Source organism: Lepus europaeus, chromosome 3, assembly GCF_033115175.1.
Source record: "Lepus europaeus isolate LE1 chromosome 3, mLepTim1.pri, whole genome shotgun sequence".
Classification (NCBI taxonomy): domain Eukaryota; kingdom Metazoa; phylum Chordata; class Mammalia; order Lagomorpha; family Leporidae; genus Lepus; species Lepus europaeus.
This window is the reverse complement of record NC_084829.1, coordinates 153,357,240-153,379,114: the sequence shown is the minus strand read 5'-3', so window position 1 is coordinate 153,379,114 and position 21,875 is coordinate 153,357,240. Positions and strand designations below refer to the sequence as shown.

The window sequence follows — 21,875 nt, the reverse complement described above, 5'->3', positions numbered from 1 at the left end:
ATGAGGGTCATGGAAGTTTAATATCTTTCCTGTGGTCACACAGCTGATTAGTTGCAGACACCGGTGCCCATTCATGGGACTTTAAAGAGTCACCAGCTGATTAGTTGCTTCAGAGCCATCTTTTGCTTCCCCCAAGCAGTCCCAACACAAACACCCCTGACGACTCGAAAGAGAATGTATCGAGTGCACTTTTTACTCTCACGAGGATTTTTAGCTCACAGACAGTATTGTCTTTCTAGACATGGTCCCATCTGGAGGCAGAGCAGCAGGAGCTGAGCAGACAGCTGGCGCTGGTGGAGAGCAGCCTTCCGAGCGTGGGCTTGGTGGAAGAAAGAGAGGACAGGCTCAGGGAGCGGATCCTGCTCTACCAGGTCTGTGTCTGGGGATGTCTTGGGATGACAAGTTGCTGTATTTCCACTGAATGTATCCAGTAGAGCTAAAGGAATTTAGACAAACGTGTAATCAAAGGCTTTATTAACTACTTGCACTTTTCTTTCAAGTTGTTAACATGTTGAAAGCAGATAATTTGTGTCCTAGAACAACATTAGAAATCTTCCTTTTTTATTTTAAAGAGAGAGTTCTTTTTGAAAATTCAGGCCCTACTAAGCATTTTCTCTATTTTATGCTGTTATCACATTATTCTTGGCAGTTGTAAAAAAGACACCTAAAGTTGCTATCAAAAGAAAGAGCATCTATAATGAAATATGGGTGATATGGATGAAATGTCTTAATGTTTTCAGTGTTACCTAGGTACAAATCATTTATATTTAAATTATGGGTAATCTGAACAGTGTAAGCACCACAAACATTATAATTCTTAAGCAAATTGCACTATCCAAACTTTTAACCTGATATTTTCATTTGTTTTAGCATTTAAAATCCAGTCTTAATGAATACCAGCCCAAACTGTATCAGGTATTAGAAGATGGGAAACGACTTCTGATATCCGTTAGCTGCTCAGATCTGGAAAGCCAGCTAAATCAACTTGGAGAGCACTGGCTAAATAATACCAACAAGGTGTCCAAGGAACTTCACAGACTGGAAACGATATTGAAACACTGGACCAGGTAACACATGTAGTAACTGGTTTGCATATTTTTACATAAGTATTGCAGTGTATTCATCAGGCTAGTGGGTATCAGACTTGGAAAAGATGTGGTCCGTCTAGAAATTTATTGCATGGTATGGAAAATAAAGATAATTAGAAAGTTACTAGTTGGACTAGTGACTTTAAAAAGCCTAGCATTAAAACTGGGCAGGGAGACGGGTGGACAATGCACTTTACCTTCGAGCTGTCCTCCTCCATCACATAGTAACTATTGCTGGGATGAGGGTCGGTGAGAGGGAGTCCCATAGGAAAGCTTTAGAAGACAAACAAAAGGAAGTGTGAACTAAGGACTAGTTTCTTAGGGGGCAATGGGAAGTATCCAAGGGTTACCTGGAATGTGATGGTACACTCTTTCAATACCCCCTTTCTTTGCAAGAATTCTAATATTTTCTAAGCAACACCCATGTGAAGGAGGAGAAAGATATTTTTATTTTTCAGCTTAGGGGTAGGAAAGCTGAAACTTGGAGAGACTGCCTTTATCAAGGCATGGATGTTAAGAGAAAAGAGTGTTAGAGTAACAATTAAGTGTACTTTTTTTCCGAGTCTACTGTGTGTCCCTAGTTTGAAGACACTCAACAAACATGGGTAAGAAAAAGTTAGGGATTGGAAGCTTACTTACTTAACTCATTAATATACTTGCAGTTACCAACGGGAATCTGCAGATCTGAGTCACTGGTTACAGTCCGCAAGAGACAGGCTAGAATTTTGGGCTCAGCAATCTGTGACAGTACCACAAGAACTGGAGATGGTCCGTGATCATCTCAATGCTTTCCTGGTAAGTCTGAGAATATAAGGCATTTGATTTGATTTCATTGTTTTCAAATATATAGGCAAGGTCTGACCCATGTATCAGTAACAAGGAAATCGACTGTCAAAGTCAATATTTTAAACTAACCTATCTGTATTAATTGTATGTGTTTAATAATTATACAAAAAAATAGGGCTCAAGGACTTAACATTGCCTCTTTAACAGAGTTTTTAAGTAGTGACTTCATAGTTGACTTTTTTTTTTAAAGATTTATTTATTTACTTGAAAGAGTTACACAGAGAGAAAAGGAGAGGCCTTCCATCTGCTGGTTCACTCCCCAATTGGCCGTGTCAGCCGGAACTGTGCCGATCTAGAGCCAGGAGCTTCTTCCCTGTCTCCCTCGCGAGTGCTGGGGCTCAAGGACTTGGGCCACCTTCCACTGTATTCCCAGTCCATAGCAGAGAGCTAGATGGGAAGTGCAGCAGCCAGGACTCGAACCCTCACCCATATGGGATGCCTGCACGGCAGGCGTTGAGTGGCTTTACCTGCTATGCCACAGCGCCAGCCCCCGAAGTTGGCTTTTATTTGAAGGCAAGGTGTGCTGCTTTTGTGTTCCTCTGGAGTGCCCAACACAACTGCAGCCTCAGAATGTAGAGAAAATGGTTTTATTCACTAAGCTGGTTGCTTTCTTTACATGAAATATCTGACTATTTACCCCTTATTGCAAACATTGCTACTTCTTTTAGGAGTTTTCTAAAGAAGTGGATGCCAAATCTTCCCTGAAGTCGTCTGTCCTGAGCACTGGAAATCAGCTTCTTCGATTAAAGAAGTTGGACACAGTTGCCCTGCGTGCTGAGCTATGTCACATTGACAGCCAGTGGACTGAGCTACTGAAAAATATCCCAGCTGTCCAAGAAAAGCTCCACCAGGTAGAAAAAGAAGGATTGGCCTTATTGAGAGCAAATGATTTCAGCTATATTAAATGGAGAACCATGTTAATCTGCTTTTACTCACATAGTTAAATCAGTTTTGTCTCAGAGAACTTACTTTTTCTTTCTTCCATCTCATTATATATTAAAAATGAACTATTTCCAAAGCCCTGCTCGGATGACATTTCTTCTAAAGGCTTCTTTAACATGTTGTGTGTGTTTGTATGTGCATATGTATTAAAATCTTTGGCCTTGTTTAAACTTTGTTTTCTCATGTACAAAATGTAAAAATGTCAGTGGTGCTGATAATTTATAACATATGTCAAAGATTATTATTTCGTGTATAAGAGAGCAACTGGCATTCAATCATGTAGGTGTAGTCGAGTCATGAGCAGAAGTGCAGTTTGGAGCAATGTCTCCTTGCATGATTTCATCATTGTGCAAACATCACCAGGTGTATTTACACACAAGGAGATGGCTACAGCATCACTAGGTGATAAACATGTAGAGGACTGCCATCATATATGTGGTCTATGATTGACTAAACATTATCTGGCCCATGTTGGCGTTCCTGGTGTATTTCCCCTGAAATTCCAGAACATTCACCTTTATCTTTATTTGACGTTCATCCTCAAGTTGCTGGGTACGAGCTGTGTCTAATGTGTGTGCCTCATCTCTCCTAATCAGCAGCTATACATTCCCAGAAGGCAGAAACAGCTCCACATCAATCTCCGTGTTTTTCATCATCACAGAGAAGTTCATCTGTGAATTTTTAATAATTGCTTTTACCCCTCCAAATCATTATAATAAGTATATGCAAAATGAGTGATATACTAATATTCAGAATTCTAAGTATATTTTATTAAAGACTAAGAGAATTGGCTATGCTCTTAGGAATAAATATTAGAGTGCCAAAAGTCTAGAAAATGATAGCTTGTAGTGCAGTATTTTTCTTTCTTCTTTTCACATTCCTGAGTCATAATACACAGAGATTTTACAAGATAATTAATAAAATACATCTGTTGAGTGTTTTGTAGTTAAGTTTTTTTAAAGCTCATAAGACTAGCTGTAAAATAAGAATAATATTTTCTTCTTGCTGGTGTTTTGATTAATTAGTTAATGTTTATACAGTGTTTATAGTATTGGATATCAAGCGAACATAAAATGGCTATTATCTTTCAGTGTTTGCTTGATATTTAATTTTAATCTTCTAATGGGGTTAAGATCTAAAAATGTCATTGCAAAGTGTTATTATCTCTGTGAGTACAGTGATATGAATTAATATAGGGTTTGTACGTGAGCAGAATTTGGTTTGAATTTTAACACTTGTGTCTTGTTCTCTCTCAAACTTGAGCAGCTCCAAATGGATAAGCTGCCTTCCCGTCATGCCATCTCTGAAGTCATGAGCTGGATTTCTCTAATGGAAAGTGTGATTCAAAAGGATGAAGAGGATATAAAAAATTGCATAGGCTACAAGGCAATTCATGAATACCTTCAGAAATATAAGGTAATTAGCTTTTTTTCTTTTTTAGATGATTTTATTTGAAAGAACTAAAAAACTCAGATTATGAGATCGGGTCTTACAGGTTTCATAAATGGTGGCCGACAGGCATTCAAAACCAAGAAAACTGAATTCATAGTTGTAGGCAAAAAAAAAAGTTATACAGCATTAAGAATAATTTTGAATAATTTTGTGTTATTTTTAAAAATCAAGGAAATCATGAAAACAAATACTATAACTTATAAGTATTTATAGTGAGATTTTATAAGCTATCCAGTTCTACATCTTCTACCTAAATATCTTCCTATATTTATATGCCTCTATGTGTATGTTTGTATGATCGTATACAGGTAAATATTTACCTTTGAAAATAATGGGTCATATGAATAAATGAACTAAGTAATGGACGTTATAATGTTAGTCTTAAGGTCACTTAAGGTTTTCCAATTCCTGGTAAAATAGTAAGGCATTTACATGTACAACTCCTGGTTGTGTTACTGTCTCCTCTTTTTTTTTTTTTTTAGGGTTTTAAGATAGACATTAACTGTAAGCAGCTGACAGTTGATTTTGTGAACCAGTCTGTGCTACAAATCAGCACTCAGGATGTGGAAAGTAAACGGAGTGATAAGACTGATTTTGCTGAGCAACTGGGAGCAATGAATAAAAGTTGGCAAATCTTGCAAGGTCTAGTAAGTGAGAAGGTAAGCCAAGTGACCTGCTGCTGCCCCTATATATGTATAGCATCCCTTCCCCATTTCCCAAAACAGGCATGGTTGGTAAGGGAAACTCAGTTCTAGAGCAGTATATCTGTACTGGACTCCAGAATGCCTCTGATAATGTTATTGAGGATTTTATTATTCTAAATTTATTTAGTCTTATTAATTGTTTTATGTACCTTTTCTGCTCTTTGCTTGTGTCGGGTTGTTTCAATTTTTTTTTAAAGATGGCTCTTAATTCCTTTTTTTTTTTGTTTCAAGTTGGCATCTTCTCTTGATTACCAACAGTATCACTTGATTCACATTGTACAGAATTTTTATAATCTAATATATAGTGGACCTTATTTTAGGAATTCTTAATTTGGAGAAAATAGTGGCTTGAGTAATTAGCTTGCCAATGATTTGATCTTAACATAAAATTTCAAATTTTATGTCATTATGTCTGTTCAGATCCAGCTGTTGGAAGGCTTATTGGAATCTTGGTCAGAATATGAAAATAACGTACAATGTCTGAAAACTTGGTTTGAAATCCAGGAAAAGAGGCTAAAACAACAGCAGCAAGTTGGGGATCAGGCTTCCGTGCAGAACTCACTGAAAGACTGTCAGGTACTTGCCCGAGTGGCTCATGTGCGCCTCTCACTGTTCCACACATGTGCTGAATGTTTGAAGGCCTGAGAGTTGGGAGTTAACTATTTTTAAATAGATACATTTGGTATTAAATTTCTGTGATTATATGATTTATAGAGTTTCCTAACTGTAGGTTTTTTGCACTTGCTTTTCAAAATTTGAAATTATGAAAATTTTTACTCTTGTAAATAGAAATGCCAGGAATCCTATAATCATTAGATTTAATAGTTATCCATATTTTTCAGTATATTTTCCTGAATTCTCTTTGTTTTTAAAGATTGCATGGTAAATCCCAGACATGTCATTTTATTCCTACAAACTACCATATACATCTTAGACAATCAGTGTTTTCTTATGCAATCATAACATTATCACTACAAAAAAAGTAACCATAATTCCTTAGTATTTTTATGCCTCATTGCTAATCATATTTCCTTATCTTTAAAAATGCGTTTTAAATTAATTTATTCAAATATGAATATGAACAGGGTCCACATTGCTTGTTAGAGTTCATAAGTCTATTTAATATTCTTTAATACTAGAACTTGCTGCTGGAACTAGATTGTTCAGGGTTAGCCTGTGCATTTCCTTAAGATGCGATTTAACTTGATTTTATCATCTCGGAATTTCTTATACATGGAAGTTAGCATTAGAGGCTTGACTGGATTCCCATTCTACTTTAAAAAAAATATTACTTGACAGAAAGAGAGAGATGGAGATAAATCTTTCTTTCTGCTGATTCACTCCACAAATACTCACAATAGAGGGAGCTATGCTAGTCTGAAGCCAAGAGTCAGGAATTCTAACCTGGACTTCTACACGGCTGGCAGGAATCCAATTACTTGAACCATTGCTACTGCCTCACAGGCACATTAGCAGGAAGCTGGATTGGAAGCAGAGCCAGGACTCCATCCCAGGCACTCTGAGATAGGATATAGGTATCCCAATGGTCCCAGATTGCCCACCCACCTGTTGCTCTTGCCAAGCGACGGTGTTCCTTTGTCACGAGGGGACACACACAGCCTGCTTGTCTCCAACTGTTAGTAAGGAGGACCAAGGATTCAGGTGGTACACTTCTAGCTCAAATGTTTTCAGTAACTTAGGAACATGTAATTGATCCTCTGGTATTCTTGTTTATATGAAAAAAATGTGAGAATTACATTTAATGCTGTAATAAAATTGTTTAAGCTAATTCACTAATTGCACTGTGTTACACATTAGTTATGACTGTTCTCTTGCAGTGTTTTCCAAGAACAACTGAATAGTCAACTATGAAGTGATTGTGCAGGAAATTCCTCTCCCTACATCCTGGTTTTTAAAAGAACTGGATTAGGTCATGGTGTCCCTTCCAATCAGCACTTTTTCTATTGGGGACATGTGGGAAGAGATCTCCTGATGCTCTCAATCGAAGCTTTTTTTGGTCTAGATAAGAAAGAGCTCAGGTTCCCAGAGTTGGGTTCCTTAGCTAATGGGTTGCATTTTTAAAAATATTCATTCATTCATTCATTCATTCAAAAGACAGAACATCACATAAACAGGGAGAGATGAAGAAGAGGAATGATGGAGTGTGAGAGAGATCTACCGTCTGCCTGTTCACTCCCCAAATGCCTACAATAGCCAGTGCTGGGCCAGGTCAAAGCAAAGAGACGGGAGCTCCATCCTTGGATCTCTTATGAGTAGCAGGGACCCAAGAACTTGAACCATCTTCCTCTGCCTTTCTAGATGCATTAGCAGGAAGCTATATTGGAAGTGGAGGAGCCCGGACTCAAACTGGCACTCATATATGGGATGCTGGTGTTGCAAGTGGCAGCTTAACCTGTTGCTTCACGGTGGTGACCCCTCGATTACAACTTTGAGGCTGCATAAAATGACAAAAACATCAACTAGACAAATACCTTGAATTAATAAGAAATTTAAAATATCTTAGAAGATGGATTTGTAAAATAGTAAAGGCCAAAAACGTGACGTGCATTAACTAGTCTCATTGCATTTCCAGTTTTCTAGGGGCTAGTAGTATTTCCAATTCAGGCTATAAATTTTAAAGTCTACTAAATCAATTTCAAAAATTCACTACTGAAGATGAACGTCATACCTTTTGTTGAGTTTTAAGGTATTCTGTTAGGGGCAGGCGTTTAGTCTAAGAGTTGAGACACCTGTGTCTCACATCAGAGTACCTGAGTTTGACACCCAACTTTGGTTCCTATTTCCAGCTTCCTGCTGGCGAACAGTGATGATGGCTCAAGTAATTGGCTCAAACGGGAGATCTGGATTGGGTTCCCTGGCGGCTAGCTTTGATTTGGGCCAGCCCACTATTCTAGACATTTGAGGAGTGACACAGTAGATATAGGTGCTTGCTCTCTCTCTCCCTCCCTCTCCCTCCCTCTCCCTCCCTCTCCCTCCCTCTCCCTCCCTCTCCCTCTCCCTCCCTCTCTCCCTCTCTCCTTCTCTCCTTCTCTCCCTCCCTCCCTCCCTCCCTCCCTCCCTCCCTCCCTCCCTCCTTTCTTCCTTTCCCCTTCTTCTGTCTCAAAAAAATAAATAAATACATTTAAAGTGCTTTTTGTTAATTTTTAAATGTATTTTGGATTGCTTAGCATTAGCCAGATTAAACTTCTTTGCTCTAATGAACTTAAGCACTGGATGATTGAAATATTCCATTAAAATAATTTTCCTTTTTCCACTTTTCTCTCTCTGGTTTTCCATTTTGCTTCTTTCTGGGTGCATGTCTTCTCCTTAAAAGAGTAGTCTCCCAGAGGGTCAGGTCAGACAGCGTCAGGGCGGAAAGCTTAGAATATGGTTTAGAGGACTCTGCACCATTGCTGATTTGTGACTTCAAGTGAAAGGTCATTTATTTGAAACAAAAACCAGAATGAAAGTAGCCCACACAGTTATTTGGGGACATCTCACATAAATCGCAATAGCCTAACTGGCATGTTCTGTTTGGCAACACCACAAACCTTGATAAAATTTATTGTCATTTTTGAGAAATTGTTCCTTTGGACCAGAGTGTGAAATTCAAGCCAGCATACTTAAATCAGTGACTGGATTCAAGCTTCACTTTGTTTTAAAACTCTTGAATATTTTTCCAGTGTTTTAGAAGTGATTTATTAATTGCAACCAACATAAAACTGATATTTTTGAGTTAACCCAAGTTAAGAATGATTTATTGTAACAAAAATGTTAGGCTTGGCCTTTCCTTTCATTGATCAGGAAGAGAAACATTTTTAATTATTATCAGCAGGAAAGAAAAAGACATCTTAATTTTGCATAAACTATACGTTTCAATTCTGTTTCCTTCCTGGGCTTTGCTCTTATGCCAACATATGTATGTGTAGCGTCTTTTATCATGTGTTGACATCTATGTGTTGACATAGTTGACATCTATGAAAAATGAGAATAAAATTATTTTTTAAAGATTTATTTATTTGAAAGGCAGAGCTACAGAGAGAAGGAGGGAGGGAGGGAGGTCTTCCATCTGCTGGTTCACTCCACAAATGGCCACAACAACCAGGGCAGGGCCAGGCTGAAGACAGGAGCATTGGTGGACCATCCTCCACTGCTTTCCCAGGTGTATCAGCAAGGAGCTGGATCAGAAGTGGAGCAGTCAGGACTTGAACTGGCACCCAAATGGTGGCTTAACCCATTATGCCACAGCACTGGCCCCTAAAATTAATTTCTAATTGTTGAATTTTAGAATCATAATTGACACTTAAGAAGGGTTGTGGTGCTTATTGTATGCTGAAATAAAAAAGTAATACATATTCTTAAAATATAAGTTAGGATTGATACATAATTATTTATTAGAGAAAGGGAGAGAAAAATCCTTAAATAGTAAAATTAATTAGGTTTTTTGCACTATGTCAAGGACCTAAAATCTCAGTAATCACTGTATTCATTCTCTGGTAATTATGAAAGCTGTCAAAATATTAACAATTATAAAATAGAAATGAAAGAACAGTATGAAAAACCAAAAATGATCTCTTTAAGCAACTAAATTTATGAATTTCTAATTAATGCACCAAGACAAAAAATAGCTTTATGATAATTCAGGAGAGAAAAATAAATATATTTGCATTGAAGCTTAACAGATTATCATATGGCTACACATAATAATATCTTGCATATTCCATATATATTTATCTCATTTTGTTTCTTTGGAATAAGCAAAAAATATATCTGTTGTAGAAATGAGGTTGAGAGAGATTAAAAGGTTGAACCACAACAGAAACAAAAATGAAAGGGGCAAAAATATTAAATAAGAGGTACAAAAATTGAATTAGTATAATGAGACACTAGACTCCTCATTAACATCAACAGCATTGTCCTGTCCTGATAGTTTTATTGATAAAGGGATCTTCATGGGGTGAAAATCTTTTTACACAGTTGAAACATTATCAATACTTAAAAATATGTTGGAATTTTGTCCTTTCTAACATCCAGTCCCTACAAATCTATTTTCAGTTCTGGAAGTATACTCCTGAACGTGGGAATGTATCCATGCCTCAATATTTAGTTTTTCATTTCACCCCAAGATGTGATTTACAACCCTGCAAAGTTTCCTGTTCACGTGGGTTACCTCTGTTGTTGGGCTGAGAGTTAGTAGTTGAATGGTTTGCATTTTAATCCCCTCAGGAGCCCTCAACAGCACTGTGACCCAAGACAGGTCTGATGACGTGGTGTTCCATTGATTTATCTATAAAACGTTGATGGCACTCCTAGGTTACTTCACTGAGCTCTGCACATTTTTAAATGGCACTAAAATATATCAGAATTCTTTTACGTGGTTAACTATGAACTCTAGATCTCTTCCTCCTTTTATTTTTTCTTTCTGGAACTTTTCATACTGGTAGTCATAAACACCCCACGGAAAATGAAGATTTGCTTTTTCTGAATCATGGAATCAGAGTATTTTAGAGAGAAACAGAGGTTAGTAGAGATTATCCTTCCCAGTCTCCTGATTTTCTAACTGAAGAAACTGAGACTTCATGAAAGTTTCTTACTTACCCAGAGGGACACAGCTTTACAGAAATAGAAATATGATTGAATCTCACATACTGGGAACCCAAATACCATTCCGTTATGCTCTTCTTCTGAGCTCTGCTGTGTACTTTTTGAATATGAACCCACATGAATTTAAGAATATAAGTTACCATTAAGCAGTCCACACAGCAGACTCATAGACTGACAAACGCCCTACACGGCACTCTGACCTCAGAATCAGCCCTTAAGGCATGCGGATCTGGCTGAAAAGCCCATGAGAGCATTTCAGGCATGGAAAGCCAAGACACTCTGGCAAAAAATGATCTGCATGAAGGATCTCTGTGAGTGAGACTCCAGTGGAAAGAAGGGGCTATCAAAGAAGGAGGTACTTTTCTCTGAAGGGAGGAAATAACTTCCAATTTGCTTATGGCCCTGTCTAAATACTGACTGAGTTTGTGGACTAAAAAGGCTTCCATATCCTTGATAGCTATTGACAAGAGCCTTGGGTGATCACTGACATCGTAAATAAGAGTGTTGATTGTTAACAACAGGAGTCACTGTGCACCTACTCCCTATGTAGGACCTCTGTACTTAATGAGTTGCACTATGAGAATTAACAGTAAAACTTGTTTTCAAACAGTACTTTATATTTTTGTGTCTGTGTGTGGGTGGGTGCAAACTGTTGAAATCTTCACTTAGCATAGAGTTGGTCTTCTGTATATAAAGATAATTGAAAATGAATCTTGATGAAGAATGGGATGGGAGAGGGAGTAGGAGGTGGGACGGTAGTGGGGTGGGAGTGGAGATATGGGGGGAAGAACTGCTATATTCCTAAAGCTGTACCTATAAAATTTGCAGTCATTAAATAAAAGCTTTCTTAAAAAAAAAGAATTACAAAGAGAGAGGGAGATACAGTGAGAGATCTTCCGTCAGCCGGTTCACTCTCCAAATGGCTGCAACAACCAGTCCTGGGCCAGACTGAAGCCAGGAGCAAAGAGCTTTTTCCCAGTCTCCCACATGGGTACTAAGACCCAGGCACTTGGGCCAGCCTCTGCTGCTTTCCCAGGCACATTAGCAGGGAACTGGATCAGAAGTGGAGCAATCTGGACACTAACTGGCACCTGTCATTGCAGGCAGCCGCTTTACCCACTACGCCACAACACTGGCCCCAACATTAAATCATCTTTAAAACCTTACATAATACTTCTTTATCTGGTTGATAATCAAAACAGATATGCTAGTTTCCCATGGGTAAAAAGACTTTTTTTTTTTTAACATTTAAGTGTAGGTAGATGTATTGTTGTGGAAAATGATAATCTTTTTGGATTAGTAAAAAATTTTAGGACAGGAAACTATAATAGCTCAGTTCTAGTGGCTCCCTGGAATTCCATAAAAGAACAATTTAAAATAACAATTTTTTTAAAAAAATCTTTCAGGATCTGGAAGATTCAATTAAAGCAAAAGAAAAAGAAATAGAGAAAATTGAGCAGAGTGGACTCGCTTTGATTCAGAACAAGAAAGAAGAAGTCTCCGGCACTGTTAGGACCACGCTGCAGGAGCTCAACCAGACCTGGGCCAATTTAGACCACATGGTAATGTTGCCCGTGGACACCGGGCTCCAAAACTGTTTGCCAGCACCTATCTCAACTCTGGGTTTTGATTTTCCTAAAATAACTGAGTAAATATTGGTCAACTCCATATCTATTCCGTTTATACTAAGTCTACTTCATTAACTTTGTTTTCAAAAATATAACAGAATACAGAATAAATACAGGTGTTTCCTGTAATACCCGTGATTATAAACATTACTCTTAATAATCCTATTCAATCCCATTGCTATAGAACCCATCAAGGTTCAGATAATTCTTCAGTGTCTGTCCTTAGCTCGGATTCTTCTAATCTCTACACAGAGGAGGAGAAATCCAACTAGCAGACGACTCCATTTGTGTGGTTGATAGATATCTCACACTCTGTGCCCAAACTGCAAGACTGCTCTTTCTGCTGCCTCACTGGATGACAACCCTACCCTTCCGAAGAGTTGATCTTTACTCCTTGCGTTCTCCCATATCCCACATCTTGTCCGCACAAAAGTTGTGTCAGATGCACTTCCAGACTAGATCGTACTCTGACCTCTATCCATCTCTGCAGCTAACATCCAAGTCTCAGTCTCTGTCATCGCCTGTCTTGATTATTTCTAGGGCCTCCTAAACAGTCTCTGTGCTGGAAGGGTATGATTAAACGGAAGTCAGAGCATCACACACTCCTGCTCAAAATCCCCTTCCGTCTCGTTCTGATGATCAGGCTTCCACTCTGTCTCGGTCCTCTCTTCCTGTGGTGGTCGGCAGATTCCTATAGCTTCTGCCATGCTGATCTCCCCTGCACTTGAACTCAACAGACACCTATTGCACTCAGTGACTTTGTACCTGCTGTTCCCTCTGCCTGGAACAGCCTCTCCCAGGTATCTGCACAGTTCCCTTCCTCTCCTCTCAAATTCACCATCTCAGGCGGGACCTTCAAGAATACCTTTTAAAAAACAGATAGCCTTTTTTCTTCTTCATTTCTTACTCCCAAGCTCTTCTCTCCTTTGCTTTTATCTATGTTGTTTAGCAAATGCTAAGATAGTTGTTGACTACTTGTGGATTTAAATTTCTCTCGCTAAATGTGTACTCTTGAAAGGCAGTTTTATAAGTATGTGCTGAATTAACTGGTAAATCCTCCAATAATAAGTGAATCAACAGATACTACTCTGTAGTGTGGGGTCACAGTTGTCTTGAGCACACACTGTGTAGGATCTTAAGAATCACATTTATAGAGATAGGAGCTGATGTGCAAAGAAGTTGACTGGGACCCATAGGACCTGACAATGGTTTCTGGTCTATGCACTCTTCTCAGCTCTCTATTCTTCCCTTCCCTTATGTTTAACCTGATTTTAAATCTGTTTTATTATTATTTTTTAATTTAATTATTTGACAGAGTTAGTGAAGAGAGAGAGACAGAGAGAAAGGTCTTTCTTCCGTTGGTTCACCCTTCAAATGGCCACTACGGCCTGGTGTGCTGCACCAATCCGAAGCCAGGAGCCAGGTGCTTCCTCCTGGTCTCCCATGCGGGTGTAGGGCCCAAGCACTCAGGCCATCCTTCACTGCCTTCCTGGGCCACAGCAGAGAGCTGGACTGGAAGAAGAGCAGCTGGGACTAGAACCTGGCGCCCATATGGGATGCCAGTGCCAGGTTCTAGTCCTGGTTACCAAGTGAGCCACGGCGTCCAAATCTATTTTATTATGTACTTTTTATTAATGGATACATTTTTTGAAAAAGTTATCATAAAGTGGGCATTTCATAGAAACATATCCTCATGAAAAACAAAAATAAGATTAAAATAGCTCTTTTAAAAATTCTGTTGATCGTTATTTTCATTTGTGTTTTGCAGCTTTGATAGCATCCATGGGCATTGTCTGAGATGAGGCAGCATTGCTTTTTTCGGACTCGAAAGAGTGTTTCTCTATCGGTTTCCTTTGTGCCGAGAAGAAAATCAAAGAATGCAAATGAAAATTAATTACATGATCTCTTTTCTAAAATATGGGCTTATGACTCACCATTCAAAAGATTACACTAAGATCAGTGGTGCCATCCAACAGGTCCAAAGTAGACTTCTAAGTGACGTAGACAAAAATGAAAGCTCTTCTGATGCATGTGAGGATAATGACTACCTGGATTTAAGATTAGATCTCTCAGATTCTAACAGTGTGGTCTTGAGTCCTGTTCACCATGACTATACCTGCCCCATGAGATCATTATGAGGATTAAATGAGTTAACGCCTTTAAAACAGTTACTTAACACATTTCCCAAACTTTTGTTGTCAATACAATCCCTTTAAAATATATGCATTTACCAGTCATCCTTATACATTTCCATTCAGACTTAGTGTTCAATTGTTAAGAGCATGAATTTCTAAGTTACTACATTTTATCTCATTCTTTTTTTTTCTCTTTTAGTTTCCTTGCCTTAAGCCATATTAAATTTCTAATGTTTTTCTTTGAATTGATTATATATTCCATTATCGTAAATATTATGCAATTATAAGCAGTGTTTGTTTCCAAAGGTTGGGCAGTTGAAGATACTGTTGAAGTCTGTGCTTGACCAATGGAGCCATCACAAAAAGGCCTTTGATGAGATAAACAGTTACCTCATGGAGGCCAGATATTCTTTGTCCCGATTCCGCCTGCTGACTGGCTCCTTAGAGGCAGTGCAGGTGCAGGTAGACAATCTTCAGGTAAGGAATGAATCTAGTTCTGTCTTAACATCTGTTTTCATTTGAGAACCCTGGAAAATTAGCAATTGCGAGCATCACACCAGAATATTGCTGTATATTGTTGATATTTCATTGTTTTTTAAATCAAAATTAATTTCACGTGCTTCATTGCTAAAGTTGTCCATGAGTACCAAATTTTTTATTAACTTGGATGTAAATAAATGATTTTTAAAATTCTGTTTTATAAATACCTAAATAAATGCATTTTATAAAATTTATACCCAAATCAACCTCCTTGATTCATTGTCACTGCTTTTTGTGTCTTCCTGTTCTCTTTTTCTCTTGCTTCTACAAATGTATTCTAAGGGATTTTAAAGAAAGCAAAGAGAAAAATAGTAAAAGTGGTAAATGTTTATACCATTAAGTTGTTTACTCTTCACTCTGTCCAATATCCGTGGCCTCTCTGATGTGTCCACGCCATCCTATTTGCAAGCACTTTCTGCTTGTTTTCCTATGTGTCTATTATCATTGCATCTTTCCAGAATGAAATTGTGGCTGTTTTAAGCAGGAAACTCTCTCCTATGTCAGGTCACTGCCCTCAAATTTGCTGCAGCCCTCACTCCCTGCATGCCTGGCCCTAGGCCATGCTCACCTGATGCTGCTCTTTCTCCTTGGCTAAATAATGCAGACATTGGGATGGATGAGCAGGCCTCTGGGGGCTGAGATGCCAGCAAAGCTCAGCATGTACCCTTGTTACATCCGTCCCACATCCCTGGCTTGGCGATTGTGGTGGATATGTGGCTGACCTCATTTGTAGACTTTCTTCTGGGACTGACATTTTCCAAACAATTTGGGAGGGAGGAGGGAATGAACTACCTAAAAATGATTTCTTTTAAACAAGAGTTGTTGCAGACACTAAGGACTATTGAAACTTATTTTGAGAATAGTCCATTTAAATACACATTATAAGTTTGAGAAGATAAGAAGTATTTTTTAAATTTTATATATTTTTGGGTTTATGACCTATAAATGCTGTGTAAGATATGAAAGGATTAGGGTCTTTTCCTTGACTGTTTGGAGTTGAGGGTCATCAGACGTAGGTGTTAAGCAACACAAACTTACTGTGCCCTACTTCACCTATAGAGATTTTGTAAAAACTGAGCTTATCAGTTCGGTATTTCTAGGATAACATCTTTCTTACAGTTATCAAAACTTCCCTGGTCCTTGGAAGAAGACTCCGCTGAGTCTGTATAGTAAAGATTCTTTGCTTAAAGCAATTTTCAAATATACAGTGCTTTATTGTTCATTGTAGTGACAATCCTGTGCACTGGATCAGTAGACTTATTCCTGCTGTCTAGTTCAAACTAGATACCCTCTAAACTACATCTCCCCCTCCTGTTGTACTTTCTATTTCTATGAGTTTGACATTTTCAGGCAAAAATTGACAATATGTTAATTAGATTGATTTAATCATCCCAAATGTAAACATGTAAAAATATCACATTGTGCCCTATAAAAATTTTTTAAAGATTTATTTATTTGAAAGGGAGAGTTACACACACACACAGAAAGCAAACTCTTCGATCTGGTGGTTCACTTCCCAAATGGCAACAATAGCTGGGGCTGGGCCAGGACAAAGTCAGGAGCCAGGAGCTTTGTCTGGGTCTCCCGCATGAGTGCAGATGCCCAAGTACTTGGGTCATTTTCCACTGCTGTTCCAGGCTTGTTAGCAGGGAGCAAGATCAGAAGTGGAGCAACTGAAACACAACCCAGTGCCAATATGGGATGCTGGTGTCACAGGCAGTGGCTTAACCTGCTACATCACAATACTGGCCCCATGTGTCCTATAATTTATACAATAATTTTCAGTTAAAAATAAAAATCTTTAAACAAATTCTTTGCCAGAAAGAATACCCAGAAATAGAATTTATAGCTGATAAAAGTTATGAGTTCTTAGGATCTTAATTATCAGGAATTTGCAGTGGAACCACTCTGGGTATGTAAAAATCAGAGACCTGGGGACCTGGATTTTGGTTTTGAATGTCAAAGAGCAGCACACATGACAGATACCTGCCACTGCCATAGCCCTCTACTAGGTGGTAGAAAAGGATCCTTCTTTATGTGATGTTTTCCAACACAATCCCAGGTGCCATTTTAGAAGGCTAAGTGGCTAGGAATCTCTTCTCATAGCTGTAAGAACAAAATCATAAACAAGGATGCAATGATCTAAGGAAAGCTTATTAATCAATGGAGCAAAGTTTTGCATGTACGTAAACCTATAAATTATTTTAATATTGCTCATTGTAATTTAAATCATGTCATGTCATCTGTGGGACTTTTTCTTTGGGCAGAGTCTCCATGATGATCTGGAAAAACAAGAAAAGAGCTTACAGAAATTCGGTTCTGTTACCAACCAGCTATTAAAAGAATGTCACCCACCTGTGACAGAAACTCTTACCAACACACTAAAAGAAGTCAATATGAGGTATGAAGTATACATTATTCATATCCCAACTTTATTATGAATAACACTGTTAAAAGTTTCTGACTTCTGAACTTGAGCTGTATAGATGCTATTCTGTGGATATCTTGATCTCCACATAATAGATTCAATGATGTAGTAAAGATGTTTAGAAATAATTAGACTGCTACATATCCAAAGATTGCCATTATCTACCTTTGAAATATGAACACAGTTTTGTTATGTTAAATAGGGATGAATCATGCCTGTATTATTTTCATATTTGCATGAAGCAAGAGTATGCAAAATAAGATAGTAAATAACAGTGTTTGATGAGAGGTTGTCATCTGCCCACAAGTGCTGGCTATTATTTCCAGATGGAATAACTTGCTGGAAGAGATTGCTGAGCAGCTGCACTCTAGCAAGGCCCTACTTCAGCTCTGGCAGAGGTACAAGGACTATTCCAGACAGTGCACCTCTACCGTCCAGCAGCAGGAAGAGCGAACCAATGAGCTGTTGAAGGCAGCCACTGACAAGGACATCGCTGATGATGAAGTTGCTACATGGATCCAAGATTGCAATGTATGTTCAGGAACTATGGTGTTTCCCCGGAAGTCCCTAGATTTCCCAAGTTTAGCAGAGCTAATGCTGATGTGTGTGACTTTTTGCTGTGTCTCAGTAAGACACTTAACCCAGAATAATCATCTTACATGTCAAAGAGCCTGCTATATTTTCAGAACACAGTTACATGGATATGACATTTAAGGGGGTCCCTCCCATTGTTTCATTTTAAATGACGGATTATTGTCCAATTTTCATAAGACAATGTAATCCGTGTGAAGATTTAGGCTATCTGTTTTTGCTGAGACAGCCAATATAGGAAGTGAACATGTGGGGAATGATATGTCTTTTAAAAACTACTGTTAAAGATACTGTCCAGATAGATTGGATATCTGCTATGTCAGCAGCTACATAATGGTTTTACCTAAGAAGTTAATGGTAGAAAGAAGGCCTTCTCCCGTGATTCACTGGCATATGGCTTAATAGCTTTTTAAAAAATCTTTTTCACTGTAATTGCCAGTAACCTAGTTAAGATTATCAGGGACAGCTCTCGTTTCCTCCAGCACATGTTTCTTGCTATTTATCCTGATTTGTCTTTATTTCAGTTAACTTACACAGAGATCTGCTTCTAAACTTTCCCAAAGAAATTTGTTAGGATTAGGCAAGTATAAAAAATAAATGTGAAATAAATGTGAAAGTTATTTGAATAACTCTGACATAATCACTTTAAAGCTTAAAGATTAATTTGATACAATATTTTCTGTGTCTTCATAGTTTACAAGTTCTGTCATTTTCTTTATTTGAATTTAATGAGATTTAAATTTTTAAATTTTATTTATTTGAGAAAGAGAGAAATAGTGAGAGCTTCCATCGTTTGTTCGCTCCGCAAATGCCTACAATGACTGAGGCTCAGCCAGGCCAAAGCGAGAAGCCAGAAAATCAGTTCAGGTTTCCCACGTGGGTGGCAGGACCTGACCACCTGAGCCATTGCCTGCTGCCTCCCAGGGTGTGGACCAGCAGGAAGCTGGTCTCAGAAGCACTGCCACTTTGTGAGCTCAGGCACTTCCATGGGGAACATGGACAGCCAAGCAGTGTCTGAACCACTGTGCCCCATGCCCACCCGGATCTGTCATTTTCAGTCCTCCTAAAATGAAGATTGTCAGTCATCCACGACAAGATCAAGGGAGCCCTTTGTCATTCTCTTGCACTAGTGGCTATGTAGGCATAGCTGTCTGTGCACTCTCCACCACGTCCAGTGGGGTGGAAGAAACAGAAGTTGTCACTCATGGATAAAAACCAGGGACAGAGGAGCATTCCTACAGGCTTGTGGTTTTGAGGCTAGAAGAGGATTCCACATGGAGTAGAGGCAAGTGGTATCATAGAAAAGAACAGAGGTATGGTCCACTAGCGCTCCTGTTCACCAGAATCGGCAATGGGCTCTACACCCCACTGTGAGGGGGGTTATGGTAACTACAGTAATGCACAACACATGTAGGAACTGCTGTGGACCAGCTCATCTCTGGTACAAACAATGAGGAAAAGGTGAAATAGAGCATTGCGTTTTGACTTTGTTCTCGGTTACATAGTGAGATAAGAAATAACTGCCACAATGTTTCCAGCAGTTGGCTTCATGTGTGGATCATGCTTTTTTCCTTGTTTATGTGTTTCCTTCATTTACTCAGTGTCCTGTGATGAACCTATGTACCTTTTATCAGAATAGTAATTACACATGCACAAAAACCACACACAGTGCACTTCCAAAAGTTTGTGGAAAATAGAATTAATGGAGAAATTTATGTTGGTGCAAAATTTTGAAATTTGTGCATAATTTCATAATATGCATTTCCTATGAACATTTGGAAAGCCCTTGTTTGAATACATTTCGTAATATTTTTGCACTGATAAATTAATCATTTAATTCCATTTTCCAGAAATCTGTTGAAGGAAATTTCTATACATAAAATGTGTATTATGCGTTTAAACTGCTAAACATACATAACGTTTTAGAGATTGGATTGAAGGCTCAGTCATTTTTCTGCAGGTGTATGTTATTTAGTGTAATAGTTTGGTAAATAAGAATGGGATATTTCCAGACGGTGGTCCTCTGCTGATTGTTCTTTATAACAAGGAATACACTTACCATGTTGTTTCATGAGGCCTTATTTTCATCTGCCTTAGGACCTCCTCAAAGGACTGGGAACAGTCAAGGATTCCCTTTTTGTTCTCCAAGAGCTGGGAGAGCAGCTTAAACAACAAGTGGATGTTTCAGCAGCATCGGCTATTCAGTCTGATCAGCTCTCCCTGAGTCAACACCTGGGCGCCATGGAGCAGGCTCTTTGCAAACAGCAGACGGTGTTACAGGTACAGAGCTCATTTGCAGTGTGTGGTATAACCCGAGTGTTCTGTAAAGTCCAGGCTGCACACAGGAAAAGGGTTTCTCTTCACTGAGACAATGCCTCCTTCAGCAGCAAAGAATAATAATAAAAAAGATAAACCAATATGGGAGTCCCAGTAGGAACAAGGGGAAGTGAGAGTTTTGTACTGTACTCTACAATGTAATTTTAAATTCCATTCAGGATGTCTATGCCTGCCTTCATGGTTTGTTCAATTAATAAATGCTTATTAACAGTCATGTTTATGTAACTTAGGTTTTTGCAGGAATCAATATATCTCAGACATCTTGTTTGATAATTTATTTAAAGAATAACTTTAATTGGTTATTGATTAATGATAATTCTACTTAGAAAATTACAGAATAAAGAGAATTTATATTGTTATAGCCTCAGATTTTTAATAATGACATCTTGGAATAGCAATTTGACTTGGGAAGATGAAAATTAATTTTGATAGATTCTTTTCATGAGATTCTATTAAAATGTCAATATATTTCATTGAAACACCAATTTTCTTTTTGCTTAAAAAAAAAAAAACAAAACAGGCTGGAGTTCTTGACTACGAAACCTTTGCCCAGAGTTTAGAAGCTTTGGAGGCCTGGATAGTGGAAGCTGAAGACATACTCCAAGGGCAGGACCCCTCCCACTCCTCAGACCTCTCAAGCATCCAGGAAAGGATGGAAGAGCTTAAGGTAAGGATATTCCAGTCTGAGTCCCAGATCTGCTGTTCTCTGCCTTAGAATCCTCAGGGAAACTGGAAACTGACATGGGCATCCCCTTTCTTTCGAGCCCTCAGGAAATTCTCCCCAGATCCATCTTCTTGAGAGGAAGGATCAGTGTGTGGGCAATGAATGCAAGCTGATTGCCCAAGCCATGGGGAGTAGTTGGAGGACAGCCAGGGCCAGACCTAGAAAACCACCTCATTCTTCTTCTTTCTGCCTGGGTCCCTCGCCATGTTCCATCCTCCACCTTTTTGAGTCTCCAACATTCATCGCTAACATCACCCTCCCCTGCTTCAAGCTTCCCTGATCTCTCAACTGCTGCAGCAGCTCCCATGACCTTGCATGTACCCCCTCACCCCGAAACCTCCTCCACTCCTGATAGCTAGCATGATCTTTCTCTTTCGAAGAATGTTACCTAATAGCTTGATTTGATCATTCTACGCTGTATACACGTATTTAACCATTACGTTGATGTTGTCACTCAAAGACAGTATTAATTTTTAAAATGAAAAAAAATGATTTTACTCAATTAACTATTTTAAACATTCAATGAAGTAGATAATGTACAATAGACATTAATTTTAGCATCTTGTTCTGGTTAAAACCATCACTGGATTCAATAGTTTTTGTTTGCTTAAGATTTTATTTATTCATTTGAAAGGTAGAGTTACAGAGTCTGGGGGAGACAGGTCTTCCATCTGTTGGTTCACTTCCCAAATGGCCACAATGGCCAGAACTGAACCGATCCAAAGCTAGGAGCCAGGAGCTTCTTCTGGCCCCCAATGTGGGTTCAGGGGCCCAAGCACTCAGGCCATTTTCAATTGCTTTCCCAGGCCATAGCAGAGAGCTGGATCAAAGAGGAGTAGCCAGGACTTGAACCAGC

General features: G+C 38.7%; 1 protein-coding gene across 2 annotated transcripts in view; it reads left to right on the top strand.

Moving 5' to 3' along the window:
- The window catches only part of LOC133756266 (nesprin-1-like), a 175,170-nt gene that overhangs the window by 63,193 nt on the left and 90,102 nt on the right, over positions 1-21,875 (top strand). For both annotated transcript variants that reach the window (XM_062186946.1, XM_062186947.1), the window contains 13 exons: positions 240-371; positions 871-1,067; positions 1,751-1,883; positions 2,603-2,785; positions 4,143-4,292; positions 4,811-4,987; positions 5,453-5,608; positions 12,043-12,198; positions 14,706-14,876; positions 17,207-17,340; positions 17,694-17,898; positions 20,056-20,238; positions 20,816-20,962. In XM_062186946.1, the coding sequence (XP_062042930.1) occupies positions 240-371; positions 871-1,067; positions 1,751-1,883; positions 2,603-2,785; positions 4,143-4,292; positions 4,811-4,987; positions 5,453-5,608; positions 12,043-12,198; positions 14,706-14,876; positions 17,207-17,340; positions 17,694-17,898; positions 20,056-20,238; positions 20,816-20,962 (2,124 nt within the window). The remainder of the gene's footprint in view (positions 1-239; positions 372-870; positions 1,068-1,750; positions 1,884-2,602; positions 2,786-4,142; positions 4,293-4,810; positions 4,988-5,452; positions 5,609-12,042; positions 12,199-14,705; positions 14,877-17,206; positions 17,341-17,693; positions 17,899-20,055; positions 20,239-20,815; positions 20,963-21,875) is intronic.